This window comes from Chlamydotis macqueenii, chromosome 8 (genome assembly GCF_036417535.1).
Source record: "Chlamydotis macqueenii isolate bChlMac1 chromosome 8, bChlMac1.mat, whole genome shotgun sequence".
NCBI lineage: Eukaryota > Metazoa > Chordata > Aves > Otidiformes > Otididae > Chlamydotis > Chlamydotis macqueenii.
Genome location: NC_141563.1, coordinates 32005496 through 32028176, shown reverse-complemented (window position 1 = coordinate 32028176; position 22681 = coordinate 32005496). Strand labels below are relative to the sequence as shown.

The window sequence follows — 22681 nt, the reverse complement described above, 5'->3', positions numbered from 1 at the left end:
CATTTCTGTATTTTCCACAATAGTATTACTTATTTTCTGTACAAACTGATGTGCCATAAAAAATAGCCTCTCACTCACTTGAATGCAGTTTAATTATTCGTGACATATTAGTGAATGTGATACCATATGGTAAAATGCAGAATGTTACAAAAAGGCCGACAAAATGTAAAGATAAACATGTTTAGGTATGTTACTATCTAAAAATGCATGCATCTTATTGAAAATGAGGACATTTATGACCAGATAATATTTAATTGATTGTCTCAGTTAATGAAAACAAAGATCAGATTTTTTTTTTTAGAGAGTATGAAATCGAGAGTTAGTTTGGAAAGAGTCAAGCTCATTTTAAAATGAATACCTGTCAAACAGTCTTACACCATTCCACTCCATTCCATACCATTCCACACACATACATATTTATATCTCATTTACATATGTACAGATTATTATATGACCTGCAGGTATGTGATTGCTAGATGATCACACAGGGAACGTGGGCAGATCTGTCCCAGAGAGGAAATGGGATTGTATATTCCTGAAAACAGGAGCTTGGGCTGTAGTTTTTCTTTTCAGGCGTGCTGTTGATAAGATCTTTGCCTGACCCCTTGCAGAAATAAGAAATTGTTTACGCATGAGGTAGGACGTTACTGCATTAATGCATTCTGTGGAAAATAAGTAGTTTCTTGGTCAGAGCTGTTGCCCACTGGGATGTTTTAGAGTTTAACCCAAGCAGCATTTTGACCTCTCGTAAGCTCTCACTGCTATTATAATTTATTGCCTAAACTGGTCGTTTAATTACTGTCAACATGCAGTGAGATTTGAAAGAATCCCCTGAGGGCATTTATACAGCATTTCCTTACAGTAAGTTAAAAGCCGTTCTTGCTTTATACTTTTCCTTGGTTTATGGTTACTCTTGCTGTTTAAAAATGGCTTTCTATTTCAGAAGGCTTGGAAGGAAATTTTTTTAGAAACCATGAGCGCACAATAGTTTTCAGAGATTTTACTAATAAGCCGCACAGGGTGTTTCCTCTGTCTTGCATTTGAGTGTACAGTACTGCCTCTGCAGTATTGCTGTCCCTTTTCTTCAGAAAGAGGGAAAGAGAGAATGACATTTTCAATTTTGGGGAAGCAAAATTTGCACTAACTCACTCTAACATTCATACATGTAACTGTCTTTATCTCCTCTCAAGCAAAGGAGCGAGTTACAGGGTGAGTGAGTTACATGTGCAGACCAAGGAATGAGAAGCAGTGCTCAGATGGTTAGTGTAAAATTCACCCTGCCTGGAGGAGGTTTGCTACAATTCATTCTATTCCCCAGAAATAAAAATAGTTCAATGTGTGCTTCTCTCTGCTTTTTTGCAGCTCAGCCACACTGCCTATCACTTTCAAGTGCTTGTTGGAGAATAACCATGTGGACAGGAGGATTGCCAGGTTTGTGCTGCCTGTGGGAGCCACCATCAACATGGACGGGACGGCACTCTACGAGGCGGTGGCTGCCATCTTTATTGCGCAAGTAAACAACTATGAGCTGGACTTTGGGCAGATTATTACTATAAGGTATAAATCTCAAATTCCACATGCTGCGATTTGCTTGTCTTGTTAAGTCTTGACACTCTTACCATTCTTGGATGTAGCAATGTTCAGAATGAAACTCATCTTTGCTATTATCAAAGGATCCATTTCTCATAGGATGGTTATTTAAAAGTAATGTAGAGATCACAGACTGTACAAAGGGAAATTGTGCTGGTACCATTCAAGAGAAGCATGTGCACACCAGGAAACGTGTTTCTGTTTGAGGATAACTGCCTAATTTTTACTTTTAGGCAACCCATTGATCGTTTACTAGGACTGGAACATTCTACTATTAATATTGGTTTTTAAAACACTATTTTAAATGTCAGAGTTGTTTTCAACTTTAACTCTGGTTTGTGTCTTTACATGAGAGGAAAAGGTTAAAAGATCTCAAAACTAGAAGTCCTATATCAGAAAACAGGGAACAGTGTGTGTTAGGAAGCTCTTTGTGAAGCCTTGGAGGAGTAGGGGAACAGGGAAGGAGGACAGATGCTACCGGGGCAGGTTTTCATGAAGATGTCATATCACTCAGATTTTTTTTAATGTCTTCTCTGCTGCTTTTTAAAGCAGAAAACTTCATAAACAACCATGGTCTCAGTGGGTAGAGTGTGCTATAGCTGCATACTCCGTCCTTGAAAGGTCTGTAATGGATCCAAAAGACTAGAAGATCCAGCTTAACAATTACTGCCAGAATAATTCCGGTGGTTGCCAAAGAATGCCTCAGGGACTGAAACCTGCAGGTTTCCAGCAGGGAACAAATGATTAGAAAAACATTCCTCATAGTCAGAGCCTTGTGCAATGTATTTGAGATCTGCTTACCTACCCACCCAGTGACCTCATCGCTGCCCCATTTACACTGCTGGGCCTTGCCCGTGTTCTGCTGGCCTTCAGAACCTTCATGACAAGTGGAGGAGAGTCCCGAAACTAACCCCAGATGACAGCTGGGGTTTGCTAACAGGCTTCTGGCAAGACCCAGTTGGACTAAAAGCAGAAGAAATAAATTGTGCCCATATGAGCTCTTGCTTCAGGCTGTTTCTTTCTCTGAAAATTACTGGAATGACCCTGTGCTAAAATTTCATCTTTTGTAATTTTGAATTTGGGGATGTTTTTAGAATGTGCTCCCAAAATATGGCCCACAGCATGGGCAGACATTGCATACGCTCTGAAGTAGAGAATGGTAATTTGAAAAAATGAAGGAGAAGGAGGGTGATGGTAAATGGATAGTAGGTAAGTTCTAACTTTCTCTTAGCAGAACCCTATTTAACTTTTTATTTTCACTGCCCATATTAAGTGCTAATACATAAGAATCAGACAGAAGTAAAGATAGTAGAAGGAAAATACAAATGAAGATTGGAAAAATCCAAGAAAGGAAAATAAATTAAAAATCCAACTTACAAAAGAAGGGAGTAAATAGGAAATCATAGTGGATTCAGCACCTTGAATATCTGAAGCCAAATTCTAACTGTATTCTGTGGGCCAAACCTGCCCCAGATTTTGATACTTTAGGATCTGGAGGTTTGAAATTCAAATATTTCTGAGTGCCAGGATATTTCTGCCAAAAGGGAAAACTGTTAGAAAAAAATAATCAGTCTACTTTGCTCATAAATTGTAAAATCCAAGTTGACAGTTTATGTCAATGTGATTGTGAAAACCTAGATACAGCAGAAAAAGAGTAATGATCCTATTCCCATCAATTGAGCATATTATAGGAAGAAACATTTACATTAAGGTAAAAAATCAATGGAATAGCAGCTTGCCTGTACAATCTTAGTTAAACATTCCTATTTTTGCTCCCAATTAAATTATGAGATTTTGTGGCCTGAACTGCCTTAAGAGGCAGAAGCAGTCCTAATCAGCTAGCCAGTTTACAGCACTAACTGGAGAACCTTTTAATGTTCATCATATTTATCTCTTCTTCAAGTACTGGGCTTCTGTCCCTTCCTTTCTATCTGTACTCTGGCTATTACAATGCTATTAGGATGCTAGACAAGCTAACTTTTTCAAACTGTAGTTTAAAATCTTTCTTGCTTCCCATCACACCCACATGCAAATATATTTTTTGATTGCAGGAAGGGGCTCTAGATATAAATACTGATGCTGCTCTACTGGTACGCTGTACAGCTGTGAGCAAGATACTGGATATCTCTGTGTCACAGTTTCCATCTGGGTGAACACTGGTATCCCCATTTTCCATCATAGGAGGTTAATGAGACTTAACTGCTTACCAAAAGCTCTGAAATTCTGGATTGATGAATGCAGAGGATAATGAGTGGATATGCTTTATGTCATCCTTTTACAATTGTCAACATTTATATTTTTGTCTTTCTGCTGAATGGCCTAGCTCTTGGAAGTGGCCAGATGGGCGGAAATGAATAAATGCAGTTACTTTTGCTCCTGGAAAAAGGAAAGAAATCCCTTCCCCTAAAAATAGCATTATGAAAAAAATGTTAGGCCTGCCAGGTCCACTCTTGCCCTGGTCTCCCATTCATTTCTGCTTGCCTGGCTGAAAAAATGTTGTGAAGGTTAAGTAAAAATACTTTCCAGAAGCTGAAGAGGTACAGTCACATTCACATTTGATTCATATTTAGATCCAAGTATGCAAAGCCATGTGCTATGCAAGGACTTCACCCTTGGCCCAGCCTCTTCACCCTTGGCCTAGCCTCTTTGTGACGGCTTGACATTAAAGGCCCTGGCCGCAGCCAGCCGCGGATTTGCCTGGCACAGGAACCGCCGGTGATGACTCAGAGATGTCTGCTAGGAGCTCTGCTGCCAAGGGTGAAGCAGCGATGAGAACTGGTGGCAGATTCGTGGCACACAGCGCTGCATGGTGCCATGAACAATGAGAAGATGACCTAACTCAGAGAGGCCCACAGTCTGGCTGTCTCCCCTTCTCTACACTTGTGATATTGAGAGATAACAGAACTGCCCACCAGTGCCAAGGCTGCAAAAGTAGAGGGTGAGAATTTAGCACTGGGCAGACAGTTTGGCCTGTTCTTGCTCTCTGACCTGGCTTCTGTCCACAAAACACTGGCACTTCTGTGCAGTGGCTGGTGTAAGGAGGATTATGGTTTAGGAAAGCTCCTGTAGAAACATGGTGTGGTTTCTTGCAGAGCAACCCATGGCTGGTAACACTTATTTCTTTCTTTCTTAAAGTATCACAGCAACAGCAGCAAGCATAGGTGCTGCAGGTATTCCGCAAGCTGGCCTGGTGACAATGGTCATTGTTCTGACCTCAGTTGGGCTCCCAACAGATGACATCACGTTGATTATTGCTGTCGACTGGGCGCTGTAAGTAATATTAAGCTTCTGAGGTTTCCAGTGTGACAACATTGCTAAAAAGGCAAATGGTCTCCAGGGGTATAATAACACAAATATAAAAGGCATGGGAAGTAATTATTTTGCTTGAAATGGTGCTAATGTGGCCTCAGATTAAATACTCTGCTGAAGTGGGCATTATACTGACAAAAGACATAGACAAATGAGATGAGGTGGATGTCTAGATGAGACTCGGACAATATGACCTATGTGGACAGGCTGAAGAAGTGAAATTTACTTAGTCTAAACCCAGAGCTGGCTAAAGGAGGTCACCACAGCAGTTTCTGATATGGATAAGATTGTCCTGAAGAGGACAGTGATCAGTCGGTCTTCACATTCACAAGGAGGGAGGATGGAGAAGCAGACCGAAGTAATTACCTTAAGTCAGATCAAAGAAAAACTTAAGAATGGCTTTTATTTGGAAGGATAGTCAAGCAGTGGAAGTGGCTGCACCTAGCTGGGTTGGAGGATGACCTTCATGAGAAGTTTTAAGGTCAGGCCGGACAAATGTCCACCAGGTACAACTCTGGCACCTTGCCTTGGACAAGGACAAGGGGCCGACATTCCTAGGAGACGTGGTTTGCCTGCACTCTGCTTATCAGCCCTCTGGCAGTTCAAGGAGATCATCTCAGTGTAGTGAAGCACTCTGCAGAGAGGCATGAGCCCATGCTAGAGCAGGCAAGTCCTCCTGCACCACAGACAGCACTCTGCCTGAACAGCCATGGCAGGACAGGAATGGCTCGTGCTCTGGATGTCGCTACTCCTCCTGTAATTAGCACCATGAATGTAATACTTGCAATGCACCGCATTAGGAGTAATAATATCTGCTTCTTATCACGGATCCTGATGCAATTCTGCTCGTTCTGATTTCAGTGCTACACAGGCAGCAGCAATTTGTAGCCCCTGTGTGGAGCCATGTTTTGCAAGCACAGCCGCTCTGCAGAGAGGTTACTTTGCTGCATCCCTCATCACTGAGGATTTAACAGTAGAGGCAGTGGCTAAAACTTAACACATGCAGAATACAAGAGATTCATGTCACCCATAAGAGCCACTTCAAAAATTCATAAGGAGTGGTTTATTTGAACTCTTAACTTTTATGTAAATGTCCATAAATCAATCAAACAATTTTAAATAGTATAAGAAGATGAACTGTAAAATCCTGGTTCCTAGCTCATTAGCATTTCCATTAACTGCATAACTAGTGTAAGCATCTGCAAGGAAACAGTCCAAATTATTTTTTATTTAATTTATATAAAATATATCTCCATTAATACAATGGAGTTTCATTACATCAAGATTCTGGGTAAAAATGTGTTACAAGTCCATTCTGTTACATATCCTATTTTATTCACCTTTAAGCTGCTGATATTTTGTACAAATAATTGTGAGAAAAAATTATTTACTTTCCTGTTCAGTGTAACAGAATATTATTACTATTAATAGGAGTAATGAGTGTTGTGTTGTATGCATATTTTAAGACATATTTTATTTTAGGTATATCAGTAATATTCTTCTGTGAAGGATAAATAATATCTGCTGTGGGCACCTAAACTTGGGAGTGGCAGTTCAGAGTTTAATAAAGCAGCCTTTCTAATGCTAGTCATGGACACTCAGTAGTTAATGAAGCACAACAAAATAAACGTATTTTAAGCTGTATTACAAAAGCCTTTTCCCTCTATATTGCTAAGTTTTCACCGAGCTCTTGCAACATCAACATTTCGTTGTTTTTCCACTAAGTCTTCCAGGGTATATGGGAATTATGCTTCTTTTTGTCTTACAAAATTTTTCAAAACAACAGACAAAAAAACCCTTTTTTTCAGGCTATGGTTCCAGATGGTATTAAAAAGTAAGCAAGGAACAGACCCAATTTTCTGTCTTTTGCAGATGACCTTTCATACAAAAAGTATATTTCTATATTTCGGCACTTGGTGGTTTCTAGAGCCTGCAGATGCAAAGTGTCAACATGGTTGACATGATGAATATTTTCAATATTAGTTTTGGAAGTACTGGAGTATGAAGAATGCTTAAAGAAGGCTGGTTAGATGATCTCACGAGACTGAAATACCCATTACAATGCTCTGCAGGTATTACAACTCATTTAGGTAGCCATAAAATGTATGTGAACTTTAGCTAGTGCCTAGAGACATACAGAAGAAAATAAAAACATTTCTCAGCTAATTTATAAACACAAGGTAAAAATTTGGCATCTTTAATTTTGCGTCATTATTAATATAAACTAAAACTAAAATACCACTGCGACACCTGACTCACGTGTTTGCGCTGAGAGAAGAGATGCTAATCAGAGCCCAAAAGGGAGTGCAAACTCTTGAGCTCTGCTCATATAGCTTATTCTCTACCACAGCTGTCTCTTTGCACAATTCAAAATTAACAACTCGGAATATCTTTCCAAGAATCAAAATTTGATCATCAACCAAGGAAAAAAAAAAAGGTCTACGTGTAACAGGAACATCTATCAATATGTCCTGTAACAGTATTTTCCCCTGTTTAACATATTCCTTAAGGAAAGACGTAAAATCAGAACAGCAGGAATTAGAAAAATGGGTTCAGCAAACAAGTGTAGGACTAGGTCCTGGAGTCAACAGCCACATCGAAGTGTAGGCTGTGTAACATTAGTGCTGAAGTTACTTGCAATAGCATTTACAATTTGGGGAACTGCAGACGCAAATAACCTTTCATGCAGAAACTTCGTGTTATTTAGGCAAGCAACTGCATAAACACTTGCATGCACAGAGTACATGCCTAAAATATCTGAAAAAAAATCAGCACACAGTTTCAGTTCTTTTCTATATTAAGATACAGGATCAGAAATCTAGGCAGTGTTGATATTGGACCGCCACTGACTTTAATATGCCAAACATCTGGAGATTTCTGAACCTCCATTTTATAACCCACATTTATAAATTAAGTTACCAATGTGACACAGTTTTCAGATGTGTATGTTTTTCTTGGAAAAGACGTGATATATTTCAGACTTAAAAGCTGTATCTTCTATTTGAAATTTTGTCAGTTTTATCTAATAGATTCCAAGCTGTTTCAAGTGTAACACTTGTCTATGACAACCACTTACTTTGTGTATTTACAGTCAGTATTTTAATAGATTCATTTTTTAGACAGTGGGTAGAAGTTGTAAACAGGGAAGAAATGATCCCATAAATGAATACGTGAAAAATAGTGAAACTATATATATACAGAGTACCGTCAAGCATACAAGATGATAACTGATAATGAAGAATTTTTAAGAGCCACTGGCAGCCATAGCATCCATAGCTTTTTCAGAAATGAACATGATTTAAATATGGTCAGTGCCTGCTTAGTTTGTGAGTGTATTTATTTAGCAATCTTCTGAATAATTTTGATTGTATTCCTCACATTCTACCAATACAGTAATCTTCTTAACTAGTACTCTGGTTGCTGAGATTGGGACTAATACAAGGTACCAGTTACACTGGCTGCCCTCTACTTTTATTGAATCAAAACATTTGCAGAACCAGCCTCCAAGTCAGGCCATAATAGTGGACCTTAACATAAAAGCTTGATCTGCCGTGTTAAACCTTTCTAGTGCTGAATCATCTTGTGTGTATAGCGAGGCATAGCTGCTGCAGTTAGCTCAGCTACAAATTAAAAGTATGTGGCAGCACAGGGCACTGAGCTCAGAAAAGGCTGGAAAACCCAACTGAGCAGCTCAGTAACTAACAGCTGCCCTGTGCCAAACTCCTTACTACCATTTCTAAGCTTGTTAGCTCACAAAAACAGCAAAACTGGCTTTCAGCTGTAATTACTGTAGTGATGAAGACATAGGCATGTACCCAAAGAGCCAACAATTCACCATTACTATTTCATTTGCCAGAGACAGGTTTAGAACAATGATCAACGTCCTGGGAGACGCGCTGGCTGCTGGGATCATGGCTCACATCTGCCGAAAGGAGTTCATCAAGGACGGTGATGAGGTAACAATGCCATGAGCCAGGGTGTGCCAAAATGTGCCGTATTATGGCACAGAACCTGCAAGCTCTCAGCTTCTCACATTTGTTTCATCTAGTTTATAAAAGGTGTTTCAGACAGTGGACAGAATTGGACAATGTGCTGCTTAGCCAGATGGGGTGGAGGGGTCCTTTTCCATGAGGTCATGCAAAAGGCCACTCAAATTCAAAGCTTGCCAGCCAGCTGTGTCTGGCACACTGGGCCTGGGAGCAGGAGAAGCAGCTGCATTGTCCTGCAAATGTGAGAGATGCTGGAACTGCTGCAAGTCCCAAACTCAGTGCCCAATTCCTGACTGGACAGTAACTGTCCTTCTTCTGAAAACGTGACCAGCCACAAACCAGGGTGACAAATGTCCTTGAGTATTTGTGTGCAGGAGGAGGTAAAGGTATCTATGAGTGTGTATATGCATAAACAATAAGTTCACAGCAAAAGCAACTACCATGGGTGTTTCAAGCCTCTGTGTTAGCATAATCTGGTGCCACCATTGCAGTAATTTCCTTTCTGGACTAGCACTAGAACATTGCTCCATTCTAGAGTTCATTATCAGACATCTTCACACCTTCTACATTTAATACAAGTTCCTCCTTACATTTTTCTTTTTCCTTCTCTGTGTCTTATTCCATACACCACGTATACCTCTGTATTCTGCCCCTGCCTCCCTCCACCCCATCCTTCTTTTCCTTCCTCCTTGGCATGCATCATTCAGTCTTTCCTCATACTAGGAACTCATTCTCATGCTTCCCCTTCAAATCCTTGATAAAGGGTATTCCTAATTCTATGAACCCATCAAGCTTGGAGGTGCTAATCCTCAATATTTTCAGCCCATGACAGACTCTCACTACCTTTCTTTCATAAAGGCAGAATAGATTATGCAGAAAAGTTTCTTCACTGGGACTGATTTTCACAAGGCATGTTTAATTTCTGTGCATCATTTGTAGTATTCTACAAAGAACAACAGTATTAATAGCAAAGTTTTATTTCTATTATTATTTCACCCATTTTACAGATAGTCCTTCTGGTAAATCCCACTCTCATCCCTTCCTGCAGCACGCATTTAAAATTCCTTTCTTTCAAGTTTTATATAGAAAGACAAGCCTTATCCTCTGAGGTACTTAGCACCTGCAGTAATTACTGCTGACAGCAGCAGGCCTGAATATACGGGCTACACCTATAGCTAACTACAAAAAAAAAAACCTAAACATACAACCTAACAGTAAGGTATCATACGCTACAAAGCCAGAAGTGTAGTCTGAGGTCCTGCATAACACAGGCCTCCTAAGATTTCATTGCTGTATTTAGAACTCAGTTAGAACTCAAGACGAAATGTTTCAAGAATATAAAATCCCCCCTAAGGGATTATTTAGTCATCTGTGATGAGATTTTTCTTTGCATCATGCTCTATAATTGTATTAAAATATACCATTAGTCTGCCATACGTTTTGGCTGCATGATTTGTGGAGTTAGTAATGTATACCCAAAGGCCAAATTTTCTCAGCTGCAAGCCCACCTCTTTTCTCTGCCAGCATTTACATCTTATTTTCCCCATCAGAAATTCTAGTTTTATTTAAAGGACACTTCAATATTTAACTTGAGAATCAGTCAATAAAATCCTCTTTTTTTAAAATAGTGCAAACTGAAAAGACAGGTGTTAGTTTATTGGGTTAGAAGAAAGGCAGAAGACAACAACAGATACTTACTGGTCTATGTAATGGCACTCAAGAGCAAGCACTGCCCAAAGCTCAGCATACTTGTTATGGAGAGTCCGTACCTTTCAAATTTAGCCCTGAAGTTCTAGTCTTTATTTACCCTACTTTACTGATGCAAGCAATTATTACTGTCGGTATAAGTTCAATTAGAGTTGTGACAGAATTTGCATTTTTACCTATGTAGAGACACCTTCACTGTATCCAGATGGTGCAAAGATGCTTTAGTGTACATGAGAAGCAGGTCCTGGAAGTCTATAGAGGCCCTAAATAATCCTGGTGAATGTAAAGCAGACCACAGGCTTTCAAAGTAAGAATTCTTTTCCTGTTGAAGACAGCAAACAGTGGCAGTATTCCAAATCTTAATGCTTTTCACATAGGTGCCATTGATCTGTGAAACTAAGCCTATTAACGTCCACCAGATTGTGGCTTACCAGAGAAATGGCTGTGTGAAGACCATGAATGAATCTCGTGGACCAGAAACAGTGAAAGGGTTTCAGCACCACATACCCGTACAAGTGGAGCAAGAAGAAAGCCCAGTGGAGAATCACACTAAGAAATCCAACAGTAAAGACCACTGCACTATTGAAATAAATGAACTAGAAACAAATGTGTAACTGCTACTCTCAGTGGTATCTCATACCCCAGTGACCTGATACCCACTCTCTACCTCACAGCTGGAAGAGGGACTCTTTGCCTTGAACAGGATAATGTGGACTTATCGCCACTCTGCTTGTACTGGAGCTAGGAGACCAGCTGTGAACGTCAGGAAAGGCACACAGCTTGCAAGAGACATGGGCTTCTTTAGGTGGAAGATTTTAATACTGAAAAATTAACTAATGGACAACTACTGTTTTATTCTGCACTAATCTGACTCCAATGTAGTATTTGACACTCCTTGGGCTTCTTTTTTTAAGGTGTTTTTTATTTGACCCTTTCCAATTTTCTAACCAAAGCCTTTTTTTTTTGTGAATCTCTGTAATTATGAACACTGTATTTATGTAGATTTTTTTTGCTATGTGAAAATGTTTCACGAAAACTGCTAAATATACTAATTTTGTCTCATATTTGCTAAATACAGAGTTTGTGCTTAGTTTTAGAACAGCAGTAAGAAAGTTACACGGATTTCCTGATCTCAAGGGGTTACATTTATTACCAAGTAACACTCCAAGGAGGAGTGAAGCAAAGCATGCAATTTTGCAGGAAATCACATGAAGGTAATTGTGATGGGCAGCCTTCAGAGAAAGGCATTCAGGTGTGATACATAACATGAAGAATTCCTAGGTCACTGCAGAGCACAGTTTGCCTTCCAAGTGCCAGATTTATTAACCTTTTTTTAACCTAACTCTTCAGTAGAGTCCATACCATGCACATGCAGTGGCAGAGGCGATGTGATCCCTAATCCATAAGCACTGGTGCTAATGTGTCCTCTCCTGTAATCTGTAGGCTGTTCTACTGTAAATATGTATAAACCCAAAGCTTCAGCTCTTGAACCATACGCTTCATCCTAAGGGCAGACTGAACACAAACTGGAACCTGATGATGCTGAGTAATATTGGGGTTTTGTGAGGAGTTTGCTGTGGAAACTGGCCTGTTATTTCTCATAATTCAGTGGCTGATCTACATTGACAGTTACTCCCTTTCCACTATCTACTGAATCTTTCACTTACAATAAAATCTGCTGAATATGTTTCCAATGTTTGTGATAGAGAACATTTTTAATAAACCTGCCATTTAAAAACAGGCTGTCTGTGCACTTCATCTATTAGTGACCTCTTATTTCTCTGCCAAAATGGACAGTGGAAGTGAGGAGACCTTTTGAAAAGTTGGGATTTGATCCAGAGATTACATACTAGTTCATACCAATACACTTGACATATTATATTTAGCTACTTGTGACATATCAGTTTCAGATAACATGCGCCTGGCATAATAATATGCTCCTCTCATCTGTAGGGAAAAAATAACCCAGTCAAAAAGGACAATTTCTACACTCACCAGAAGCAGAAGTGCTTCATGCACATGATTAATGGTTTTCCTGGGATGTGCATGTTCACCTCTTCTTTGAGGACTCCTGTTCAGACTATTTCTTCTGTCATGCACTAATTAGTTGCCTCAGAGGGTTGTAATATAGGTAGTTTAAACATTAAATGGTAAAGCCAGAAAGAATAAACATACATCTTATTTGCCTATAATTCCTTAGGAATTATGTATTAATTTGAAAATACGTACAGTTGGTTACTGTTTTCCTGATTTGATCCTAGAGTGAAAACAACAAACACAGAACACAAAGAATAGGGAAGAACTGAAATTATTCAGAACAATTTGCTCCTGAGCAAGTCCTATAATGGACCTGCTCCCCAGAGTGTCATTAATATGAGTGATTTGGGAGAGCTGAGGCTGGTGTGTGTCTCTCTGAATGGGCAGAAGCACTACGTGACAAACACAGCATCTGATATTTCATCTCAGCGGCACTGGTAGTTCCAGGAGGTCCCCTTCATCCTTCCTCAGCTGTCCATTCCTCCCTGCACTGCCTCCCCTCCTCTTCCAGCTGTGCAGACCAAATTACTTATGAGGCCAGACGAAGAATCTGATGAGAAGGATTTTTAATTCAAACCAGTTCACGTATGTTTTTAGCATAGTCCTAACAGACAGTTGTGTCAACACAAGTGAAGGGGTGACAAAGGGACAAGAACAAGCAGCAAGGGATGAAAAACCCTGAGCACATATGGAGAGGGCAGGGTCTCTGCATGCTGACTTTGCCAGCAAAGAGAACATAACATAATTTCAGCTTTACACAATTACAGCTATGCAAAGTGATAGCAAAATCCTGCCACTCATCTCTCACTTTACAATCACTTTGTACGGACAGAAATTATGAAGAGAGAGGCCAAGCAGATTCAGGATTTGGAATGAGTAGTTCCAAACTAAGAGTTTTTGGAGTAGTTTGCCCACACACCATGCCAAGGTGCCATGGTCTGCCAAGCAGAAAATGCTGCTAGCCTTACCACCACCTTCTTCTCCAGCCACCTACAATCTTTGGCTAACTACAAAGTGCAAATCCTTTTGCTTGCTCGCCTGAGACAGCTTACTTAATCTGACACTCTTCAGCTCAGCCATGTGTCATGAGGTCCAAGCCAACTCCAGTGCTAAGAAGCTGCGGCTGCTACAAGGAGATCTTCCAATGAGATAAAGCATCAAAGACCAGAAGAAGCAGCCAGTTGTGCTACATAAGTCCTACACAATAAAGAAAACCACAGTTTTGCACTTTACACTCTGTTTGGCAAGTAGGGAGCCTGGAAGTCTCATGTGTGAAGGCGTATTTTTATGGAATCAACAGGCTGGTTTAAAATTAGCCTTCTGCATTCAAACCCTATTTACAGACTGCCCAGTTTTGCTTTGCAAATTTGAAATGCCTTTTTTTTTTTTTTCAGATGATATCGTTTGGATCTTTAAAACTTGGGTTTTATACCAATATGGGCCTGCCATTCATCCTAAAAATAACTTACCGTTATCTTTGTGAGTCACTGTCTCCTGTAGTTTAGAGCTACTGTTTGGTGTCTTATGTTTTGCTTTTACAAACTCTTTCCGGGGCAAGTTTATTTTCTGTTGATGTTGTCTAGGGCCCTGCAACACAGTGGCAGCTGCAATGTGAACCAGCTGGGAGGAAGGCAGCGGTCCAGTTGCTCACCTGACCTTTATCATTTGTGATATCAAATACTGCTAATTAGAGGCTACGGCACTTTACTTCTTTGTTCTGGTAAATATACGTTGCTTAGTATAGTGTGACCTTGACTGGAGCTACTGACTGCTACTTCAGTCATCCTGTACTAAGAACACAAGACACCACTGTTAGCTGTGGAGAGGTAAACACTGAATTTAAAATAATTTTAATGGTAAGCTTTCCTCCGTGTTAGCTATTTTCTTTATCTCATGGTGTTTGTTGTCAAGCAGCTTGACACACGGTGCAATTAGGCTAGCAGTAGGTTCCAGATAATATTTGCATGTATGGATCTGTTCACATTTTTCCAGCTATAATCACACTTCCTTCCAACAAAAATAATGAAGCTATTGATTATCAAGTTGGAGTGCAAGCTTTGTGTTGGTAAATATGTTTCTTCTACTTTCAGAGCATAAAAACAAACATGACCTTTATAGTCTCAAAACTTTTATATTAAAAAAATCAGTCAATCAACCAATCTATCACTAATTACAACAGTTTGTACTAAATACTTTCAAGTGTATGTGGAAAGAACATACTTCTTAACTGGCAACATTCAACCATATTTTGAAGTTGCCTTCCCCTGCTAAAAAGAAAGGGAATTCAGCCAACTAAAAGTATACTCAAGACACACTAAGGGAGAGTGTTGAGGAGGGAGAAGGGTGATGCATTGTATACAGCTATGGAAGAAATAATTTGGGAACTAACCCAAATTAACACATACTTATCAGAGATAGTCATTTTATGCTGGTTATTTTGCAACTGCATTGCTCTAGAGATACTACTGAGAGGAAAGACACTACTGCAGATTGTGGCATAAAACATCATTAAAGACATCTTAAAACAAGTTCTTGACCATTTTGCCAATGGCAAGGAAGTTTTGAAGTGCTGAATTGCTGTAATAAATCCTTGTGCAAGAATTAGAACTGGGAGAAAGAGACATAACCAGGGCACTTATGCATCGCACTAACTCGCAAGAGCTTTTGGCTGCCAACCCAAACACAGAAGTTTATGGAACAGCTAGAGTTACTCATATTCTCAGCTAATCTTAATTGATGCCACTTAAATGACTTAATTGCAACTAAATTTATTTGTGCCACCTGAATATGTATCCCAACATACAAAGAAGATGATCTAAATAATTAGCTGAAACATTAAATTGTAGACTCCCTCCACGCTCTAATAGCAATTCTAAAGCACTCAGAAAATACAGTAACTCTGTAATATCATCATTTGATGAGCTTTCTCTTTCAATTCTACAACAAACATGAATTTTAGTCCCTTTTTAACAACAGCAAACTCATTTGTAATACTTTCAAAGCAGATGGAAAGCTTCATCTTCAAGCCAGATGGATAGTCTTGGAAATGACCTCAGTCCTTTTCTGTGCTTTCCATAAAAATGAGGTAACTACTAGCAGAAGGTGGTTGATGCGTGCAAGCAGAATGAGCAATCTGGAAAATGAATTGAATCTGAAAAACTCAGGCTGCCTTTGATCTTGCCCAGTGCTAAGTACTCCTGTGTCTGTTTCTACTGAACAACCAGGTGCATTTTTACATCAAGGCAGCTATCTTTCATTACAGTCACAGTGGCAATGAGGAATTGCTGGTTTTCCCCTCCAGGCACGAAGCTGGCTGAGATCACAGCCCTCCATCTGAGGACTAAATACAATGAGGAGAGAAAGCAATGTAGCTTTTTCCACAGGGGTGCTACTGCTGCCTATCCGGCAGTGGGGGAGCACTACTGCATTTGAAAAAAAGAGGCCCCAGAATAGATAAATAGGCTGAAGAGCACATGAAACACATGATTTAAATTTCTCACCTTAGCCTATAATTTCACATACAACTAGGGAGGCAATACATGCTCAAAATTACACTCCTCACTAACTGCTTTGGAGCATACTGATTGATACTTCTGGAATTTACAAGAGAGTTTGTCCCACAAAACCCCAAATGGATGAAATCAATAGAACAGGCAGGGTCGTCACTGCTGAAGTTCAATTCATTATTCACTGTCTCAGACTTCTCATGTGATCTCATGGTCAAGTGACCACAAGAATGCAGGGTTTGCTTTCCATCTATAAACAGAGAAAAAGTAGTTTTCTAGTTCAGCAGGGTGTTCCATGGTAAGGATAAATCAGCTGAAGACTGAGACAGTTACATAACACATTAAAGGGGACTCATTTATTACCTTGGATTAGCCACTTCTGTCTGTCTGGAAGCACAGGATCACTACCCACAATAATCACAGGAATTGCCAGGCTCCTGTTTTTAGTCACAAAACCTCAGATTCCATCATTTATAAAGTAGCAACAGTTGCATCTCCATAGCCTAGAAGATGATATATGGGAATGGATTTGGCACAGCTGAGCGTTTTGGCAGATTTGTGTCACAGGATATTTCAGATATCTTACAGGCTGTCAAAGTAAACTCATAGCAGTCTGCAACGGAGCGAGTGGTATTTTGGGGAAGGCATAAAGAAGGTTTCAGGAAAACAAGATGGTGAGTACTGCTAAGTGAAAAGGCAGAGTGTTTAGTCACTTCTTCTCCTGGAATAGAATCAAACCTCCTTTCCTTGCTGGCTCCAGGGTGAGAGGGTACCAACAGCTGGAGATGTAGGGATGGAGCAAGCCACTCCTCTCCTCACAAAGCTTCTGCCTGCAGACAGCCACTAAAGACAAAGCAGACAGGTCTGCAGGTATCCACAAGCATCTGTGACTCACTGGTCACACCTTCACAGCTAGTTCTTGGCTACCTCCCACTCAGTGAAAACTATTGGAACAGAATTTGCAGTTAATGGAGCAACTCTTTTCCCTTTCCTATTCGTGATACGATGAAGACTTATGTATACTCCCACAAAGACTTCTGGTGGTAGGACATGCTGTCCTTCCTTCCAAACTACTATAGAGCATTCAGTCCAGCACAAAACCCTAGACTTCCCATGCCACTGAGAATTGCAGACCTGAGGGTAGGTCACAGTTCTGCTTTTCAGATTGTGTCACAGGAGTTTTTCTTCTGTAAGGTAGAGTTCTGCATCTGTTTCTTTAAAATAAGTCATCTTTCATCAGAAAGAGGTATCTGCATTTCATTTAGGAGTTAAATGTACGCTTGTATGTGTCTGCAAACAACACTAGCTGAAAGCCAGGATTTGACCCACCACATGAAACTTACTGTAGTTAATTGTTGCTTTTGAACTTTCCTAATAAGGATATAATATCTCTAGCTTTTCTTTTCCCCCCTCAAATAAGGGTATTTTAATAAGATGGAAAAAGCAGGGGAAGCAAAACAAGAAGTGTTTTATGTTCACAGATATCTCACATTACATCTGCTACACATACTGTATGGGCTAGATGGCAAAACCAAAAGAAAAACAAGATTGACCTTGAGATGTTTCATTATGATTTCATTGCTTCTAGTGGTTTTATTGGGTTTTACCACTAGGCTATTAAAAACATGTGGAAATTATACAGAGCTAAGTCAAACTGAGTATTTTCAACCCTAATCTTCCATCTTCTTTTCCATTTAAATACTTTAAATAGTTCTTTTATATTTCATGAGTTGTCTTCAAAACAAACTCAACAGTACAGAGATTTGGGTCATCTATATTTTGTTGATAGATTAATCAGTAAATGTATGATCTTTGTTTTAGAATAAATAATCCAATCTTCTGGGGTTTTTAATAGAAGAAGGCATTTCTCTGACATTTCCTTCCTAACCAAATACCTGGGGAGGGAGGAATCAGGACGGATAGGAGAGTATCACTCCAGCACTGCGGTTGCGCCTAGCTCTAGCATAAAGTTTGGCAAGAAAGTCTCAAAGCTCTCCGATGAAGAGAATTTCCGGAGACTGCTCATTCTCAGTTGTTGTTTTCTCACTGATGCTGTGCATTGGACTAATGTACAGCTCCATACTATACTTTTTGCACAAGTAATCTGCAGCTCTCCAGAGTAAATTTCACAAAAGGTAATAGAGATTATCTGCAGTCCAGACGTTTTGTTTGTCCTCTCTCTTTAAAGTAGGTGGGAACAACCTGGAAGACTCACTTTGGCTGTTCCTGCTTGATTTAGCATTGGTAGATTCACTTTGGTTCCTCCTACCTACTTTACAGAGAGAGTAGGAACAACCAAAGTCAGTCTTGCAGTGCCAAATCTTTTAAGCTGTGGATGATGAGGGTGCCTCATGGTGCAGCAACTCTATTTTCTTCAGCACACCAGTAAAGTGCTTTGGGTTTTGTCCCACTGCTGCATTTTAATTAAACTGACCTGAAACATAGGTCCACCACAAAGAAGGGGAGAGATCTAGAGTGCTAGATAAGTAATCAAAGTTAATTTTAATAACCTGTAAAAGATATATCCTAAGTAAAGATTTTTTTCAAGCTAATTTCTTTGATGATTGTCAACAGATATGCAATTATATCCTAAGTTATAAAAGCATGAGACTCATTCATTTCTTGTCTGCAACTGGAGCTGAGAATACTGCAAATCAACTGAATTTTTATCGGAAGCAACATTCTTGACAGTATCATAATCATATGTTAAAAACAGATTCTGGAACTACCATGGGGAAAACTTGACATAGCCTGTACAACTGTGCATTAAACCAGCTTTTTCCTGATTTAAAATCATTTAAGAAGGACTTTATTGATGAACTGCTTAATGTCCTTGGATACTACAGAAGAATTTTTATGGAAACACTTCGTATGCTGGATTATTAGAACACATTTATCATCACTGCCTCCACATATATCTCACAGCTGGCTGACTTTACAATAGCAGTATGAATCAGAGCTGCACAGCACACCAATATTTTCCTCACTAAAGGAAACTGAGTCCTTTAGGGAGTTTACTCACTGTTCTTATATTAGCAACATAATAAAGTAATTACAATGATCTCTATAAATTAGTCCCATTAGAGAACAAAATATCTTCGGAAAAAAAAAGGCTAAATTCGTATTATATAAAACTCTATATATTTTTAAGTTTTTAGGACAATTATTCCCAAACCCAGGGAGAAAGCCTCGCCAATATTAACAGCATAGAATTAAATCAATTAATAGGATGTTGGACTAGATCAAAGAAGCTTTCCAAGAGACTGCTCCCAATAAAAATATTATTTCTAACATATGTCTTTATTCATATTAATTTTTGTAAGCAAAATTCGTAAAAATGTTAGTGGGCTCAGTCAACATGGTGACAAACAGCATCATAAACTAAACTCTTATTGACCTTGAGGAACCACTGTCAAAGGAGAACAATTGTGAAGTTTTCATCAGACCTCTCCTGCTTTCCTGCTCTGTGTGGACCACTGAGGAGCAGAAGAAATGGCAGTTTCTCATCCACTTTGTTAATACAGGTCCGTAGCCTCACTCCTGCATGTACCTAACTTCTGCTACTCCAGATCCTCAGTCTTTTCAGGACAAAGTCTTCCCTATCCATCTTGCAAAGCAGCAGAAGAGGAGGAGGGGGTTTGCACCACAGATGCCTTGGGAGCAGGCCTGCCAGCCCAACTCTTCCGCACCTGCAGAAGTTGGAGGAGCCTTTCCCCAACAGCCCTTTTAATGGACAATCCTGCAGTATTTATGGGAAGGATCTAATGAAAACAATCTCAAAGTCCCCAGAGCTCAGAAGATACGGCAGATGTTCACCCCGGCATGGCTGCCTGACCCAGAGCCGGCTGCAAGGAGGGTGGCTGGCAACTCTCGGGGGAAGCAGCCCGGCAGAGCTGCTGTGCCGCTGCCAGAGGCCTGCAGTTGGTGGTTCCTTATGCGCTGCTGCTGCTCCCCTGGGGAGCACTTTGCAGCCTTCCTTCTGCCCCACCACATCCCCATTCAAATCTAGTCAAAAGTTTTCCTTTGGAGAGGGTTTTTTGTTTTTTTTTTTTTTTAACCCCTTTTTCCTTAGAAGAATATTAATTTACTGTGTAAAGCACCTCTTTTTCATTGAGCATAACGCTTGAACCCCAGACACCACAGAACAGTGTGGCGAGGCCCTCGAGGCAGAGCAGGAGCCCCCTCACCACACCACAAAGGCCCTTCACCCCCCCAGCCCCTCACCCTGCCTCCCTCCCTGGCAGCATGGCTGCTGGCGTCCCCCACTACTCACCCCTCCTGCCAGCCGAGGCTGGGGACATCCAGTCACCTGCAAGGTCCTGCTGTCCCTCGCAGAGGCTCACAGGGCGCCATCTTGAAGCAGGAGAGGCCTCTGCCACCCAGCACCTCCCTCCCCACAGAGGAGCAGCCACAGCCGGGGCCTCTACTCTCCTCACAGCAGGCATGACGCCGCCAGCTCCTTTGTGTGGCATTCTTGGGGCAGGAGCCTTCCACTTTTCTGAAGGCGGGGGGCAGAGGGAAACGGGCTCCTCAGATCCAGCCTGAGCCCTGGCACCTCAGCATGGGCCCCGCAGCCCCTCCCAGCAGCCAGGGCGGGAAAAGGGGCCACAGCCCCCTTGTGGGGAGATAAAACCTCTGGGGAAGATACAATTATTCTTGGCCTTTTTTTTTCACATAAATCCACAAATAACAAGGCCCTGGAGTTACCCAGAGAGGAGCACTGTGGGGCAGCAGTGAGAGGATTGTGTGCAGAGCCAGGAGCAGGCGCTGGGTGCCCCAGTCCTCAGGAGGGGACGGCCATGGGGGCAATGGGGATGGGGGGAAAATGGCTGCAGATGGCCCATTGCAGCACAGCCGGGCTATGTGCCCACCATCTGAAAGAAAAGCTCATTATCCAACGGCTATTTTTGGCACCCATTGAGTTCTTTATAGCTCATGTACTGCATTTGTACTCCTGTTGCTGTGAAAAATCGTATCAAATTTCAGAATAATCCCATTTCTCCCCTGTTTTGTGCAGTGTTCTCTGTAACGAGGAAATATGTCCTTTAAAAGAAAAACAGCAAATAAACTTGGACCTCAGTTTGCATACAGCCACACGTGAACACCAAGCACGTGCAAATGCATACTTAGCAGTAAATTTGCCAACGGAATGTTTTAAACTTCAAGTTTTCACTATCCATGCACCTGTCTGTGGTCTTTTTCTGGCCCAACTTTGTGGCCTAAGAAGAGGCCAACTTCCCAACTCTCCTCATTTTCACTAAAAGGCGTAAGAGAGGCCCTGTTTCCAGGTTCCGCTCTACCCAAGGTCTACGTTGGACCTTGGGATTACAGGTGCCACCCGCAGCCAAGAAAAATATGTGGGCTTAGTCCCATGAACTTCTGACTCTTCCTCATCATTTCTCATTGAGCTTCTTATTCCTTTGAAAGAAAGAAACAAACTACCATTTTGGTCTGGCAGTTTTATGTCCAATGTCATAGGTGCTGATGCGACCAGATAAGCGAGGAATCAAGCCTGTGATTCTGCCTCATCAATCCCTTACATGACAATCAAAAGACATTCCACCTGGGGGGAGTCTGATGCTTTTACTCGGGGAAAGGAATGTCTTATTTTTTTATGCTAGGAAACATTGTCCTGTTTGAAGAATAGGCTCAGTGTGCAATTATTTTGAAATAAACTTGGAAAAGGGTTTCCTAACTCTCCTGGTCTACAGGACACTTCCCTTTGACTGTAGGTCGATCTCCTTTGGCAAAGGCTGACACTTGATCTAAGAAGTTTAACAGTGTACGTACCATCCTGAATTTTTGGGCCTGATTCTACAAGGTACTAAAATGTACCTTCATCCCTGCATACACCACATCAGACTCTCAGGGGATTCAAAGGGAGTCTGGGGCACCCAACTTCTCACAGAATCACAGTGTAAGGGACTGAAGTTTAAAGATAATAGAAGACTTCTCCATAAAATTGTACAAATCTGCATATTCTCAGCTTGTTCAGGATTATAATAAATTGGTCTGTTTCACCAAAGACTGGCAAAACTTCAAATAGGGTTTGGTGGTGATAGCTAATTGATTTGAGCTGTATTTTGTAAACATTTTACATAGAAATCTATCCCAAAAGTCAGCTGGAAGGCTATTTTATTGCTCAGCTGTATAGCAGATATTTAAAACGTGGATTTTCACTAGGGCCAAGCTTTTCTTTTTTTCAGGAAGCAATCTTTCCTTCTATGATTCATGATCATGTTGAATTGTCTGAAGTAGGAAATATCAGCTTGAAATTACTGTCATGTGCTATGGGAACCCAAAGGGAGAGTGTGGAACTAAATCTTCTCCAGCAGGAAAAACAGCTGGTAAGAAATTAAGCCAACTGTGTTTCCAAGTAAATCCTGGAACACAGTATGCAAAACAACACATGTTCAATCGAAAATCCTCAAAAGAAAAGACCGTTTCCTCAAGGAGATCAGCTACCTCAGATAAAGGACGTTATAATCAAATAGGCAGCTTGTTATCTAGGTACCTCTGTAGGTCTTCTTTTCCTTGGTTTTC

General features: G+C 40.6%; 1 protein-coding gene across 1 annotated transcript in view; it reads left to right on the top strand.

Moving 5' to 3' along the window:
• Window positions 1-11698, top strand: part of SLC1A7 (solute carrier family 1 member 7) — a 54793-nt gene extending 43095 nt beyond the window's left edge. The window contains exons 8-11 of the mRNA XM_010124606.2: window positions 1363-1557; window positions 4726-4860; window positions 8756-8855; window positions 10973-11698. Of these exons, the coding sequence (XP_010122908.2) occupies window positions 1363-1557; window positions 4726-4860; window positions 8756-8855; window positions 10973-11209 (667 nt within the window). The 3' untranslated portion in view covers window positions 11210-11698. The remainder of the gene's footprint in view (window positions 1-1362; window positions 1558-4725; window positions 4861-8755; window positions 8856-10972) is intronic.
• The last annotated feature ends 10983 nt before the right edge of the window (window positions 11699-22681 follow it).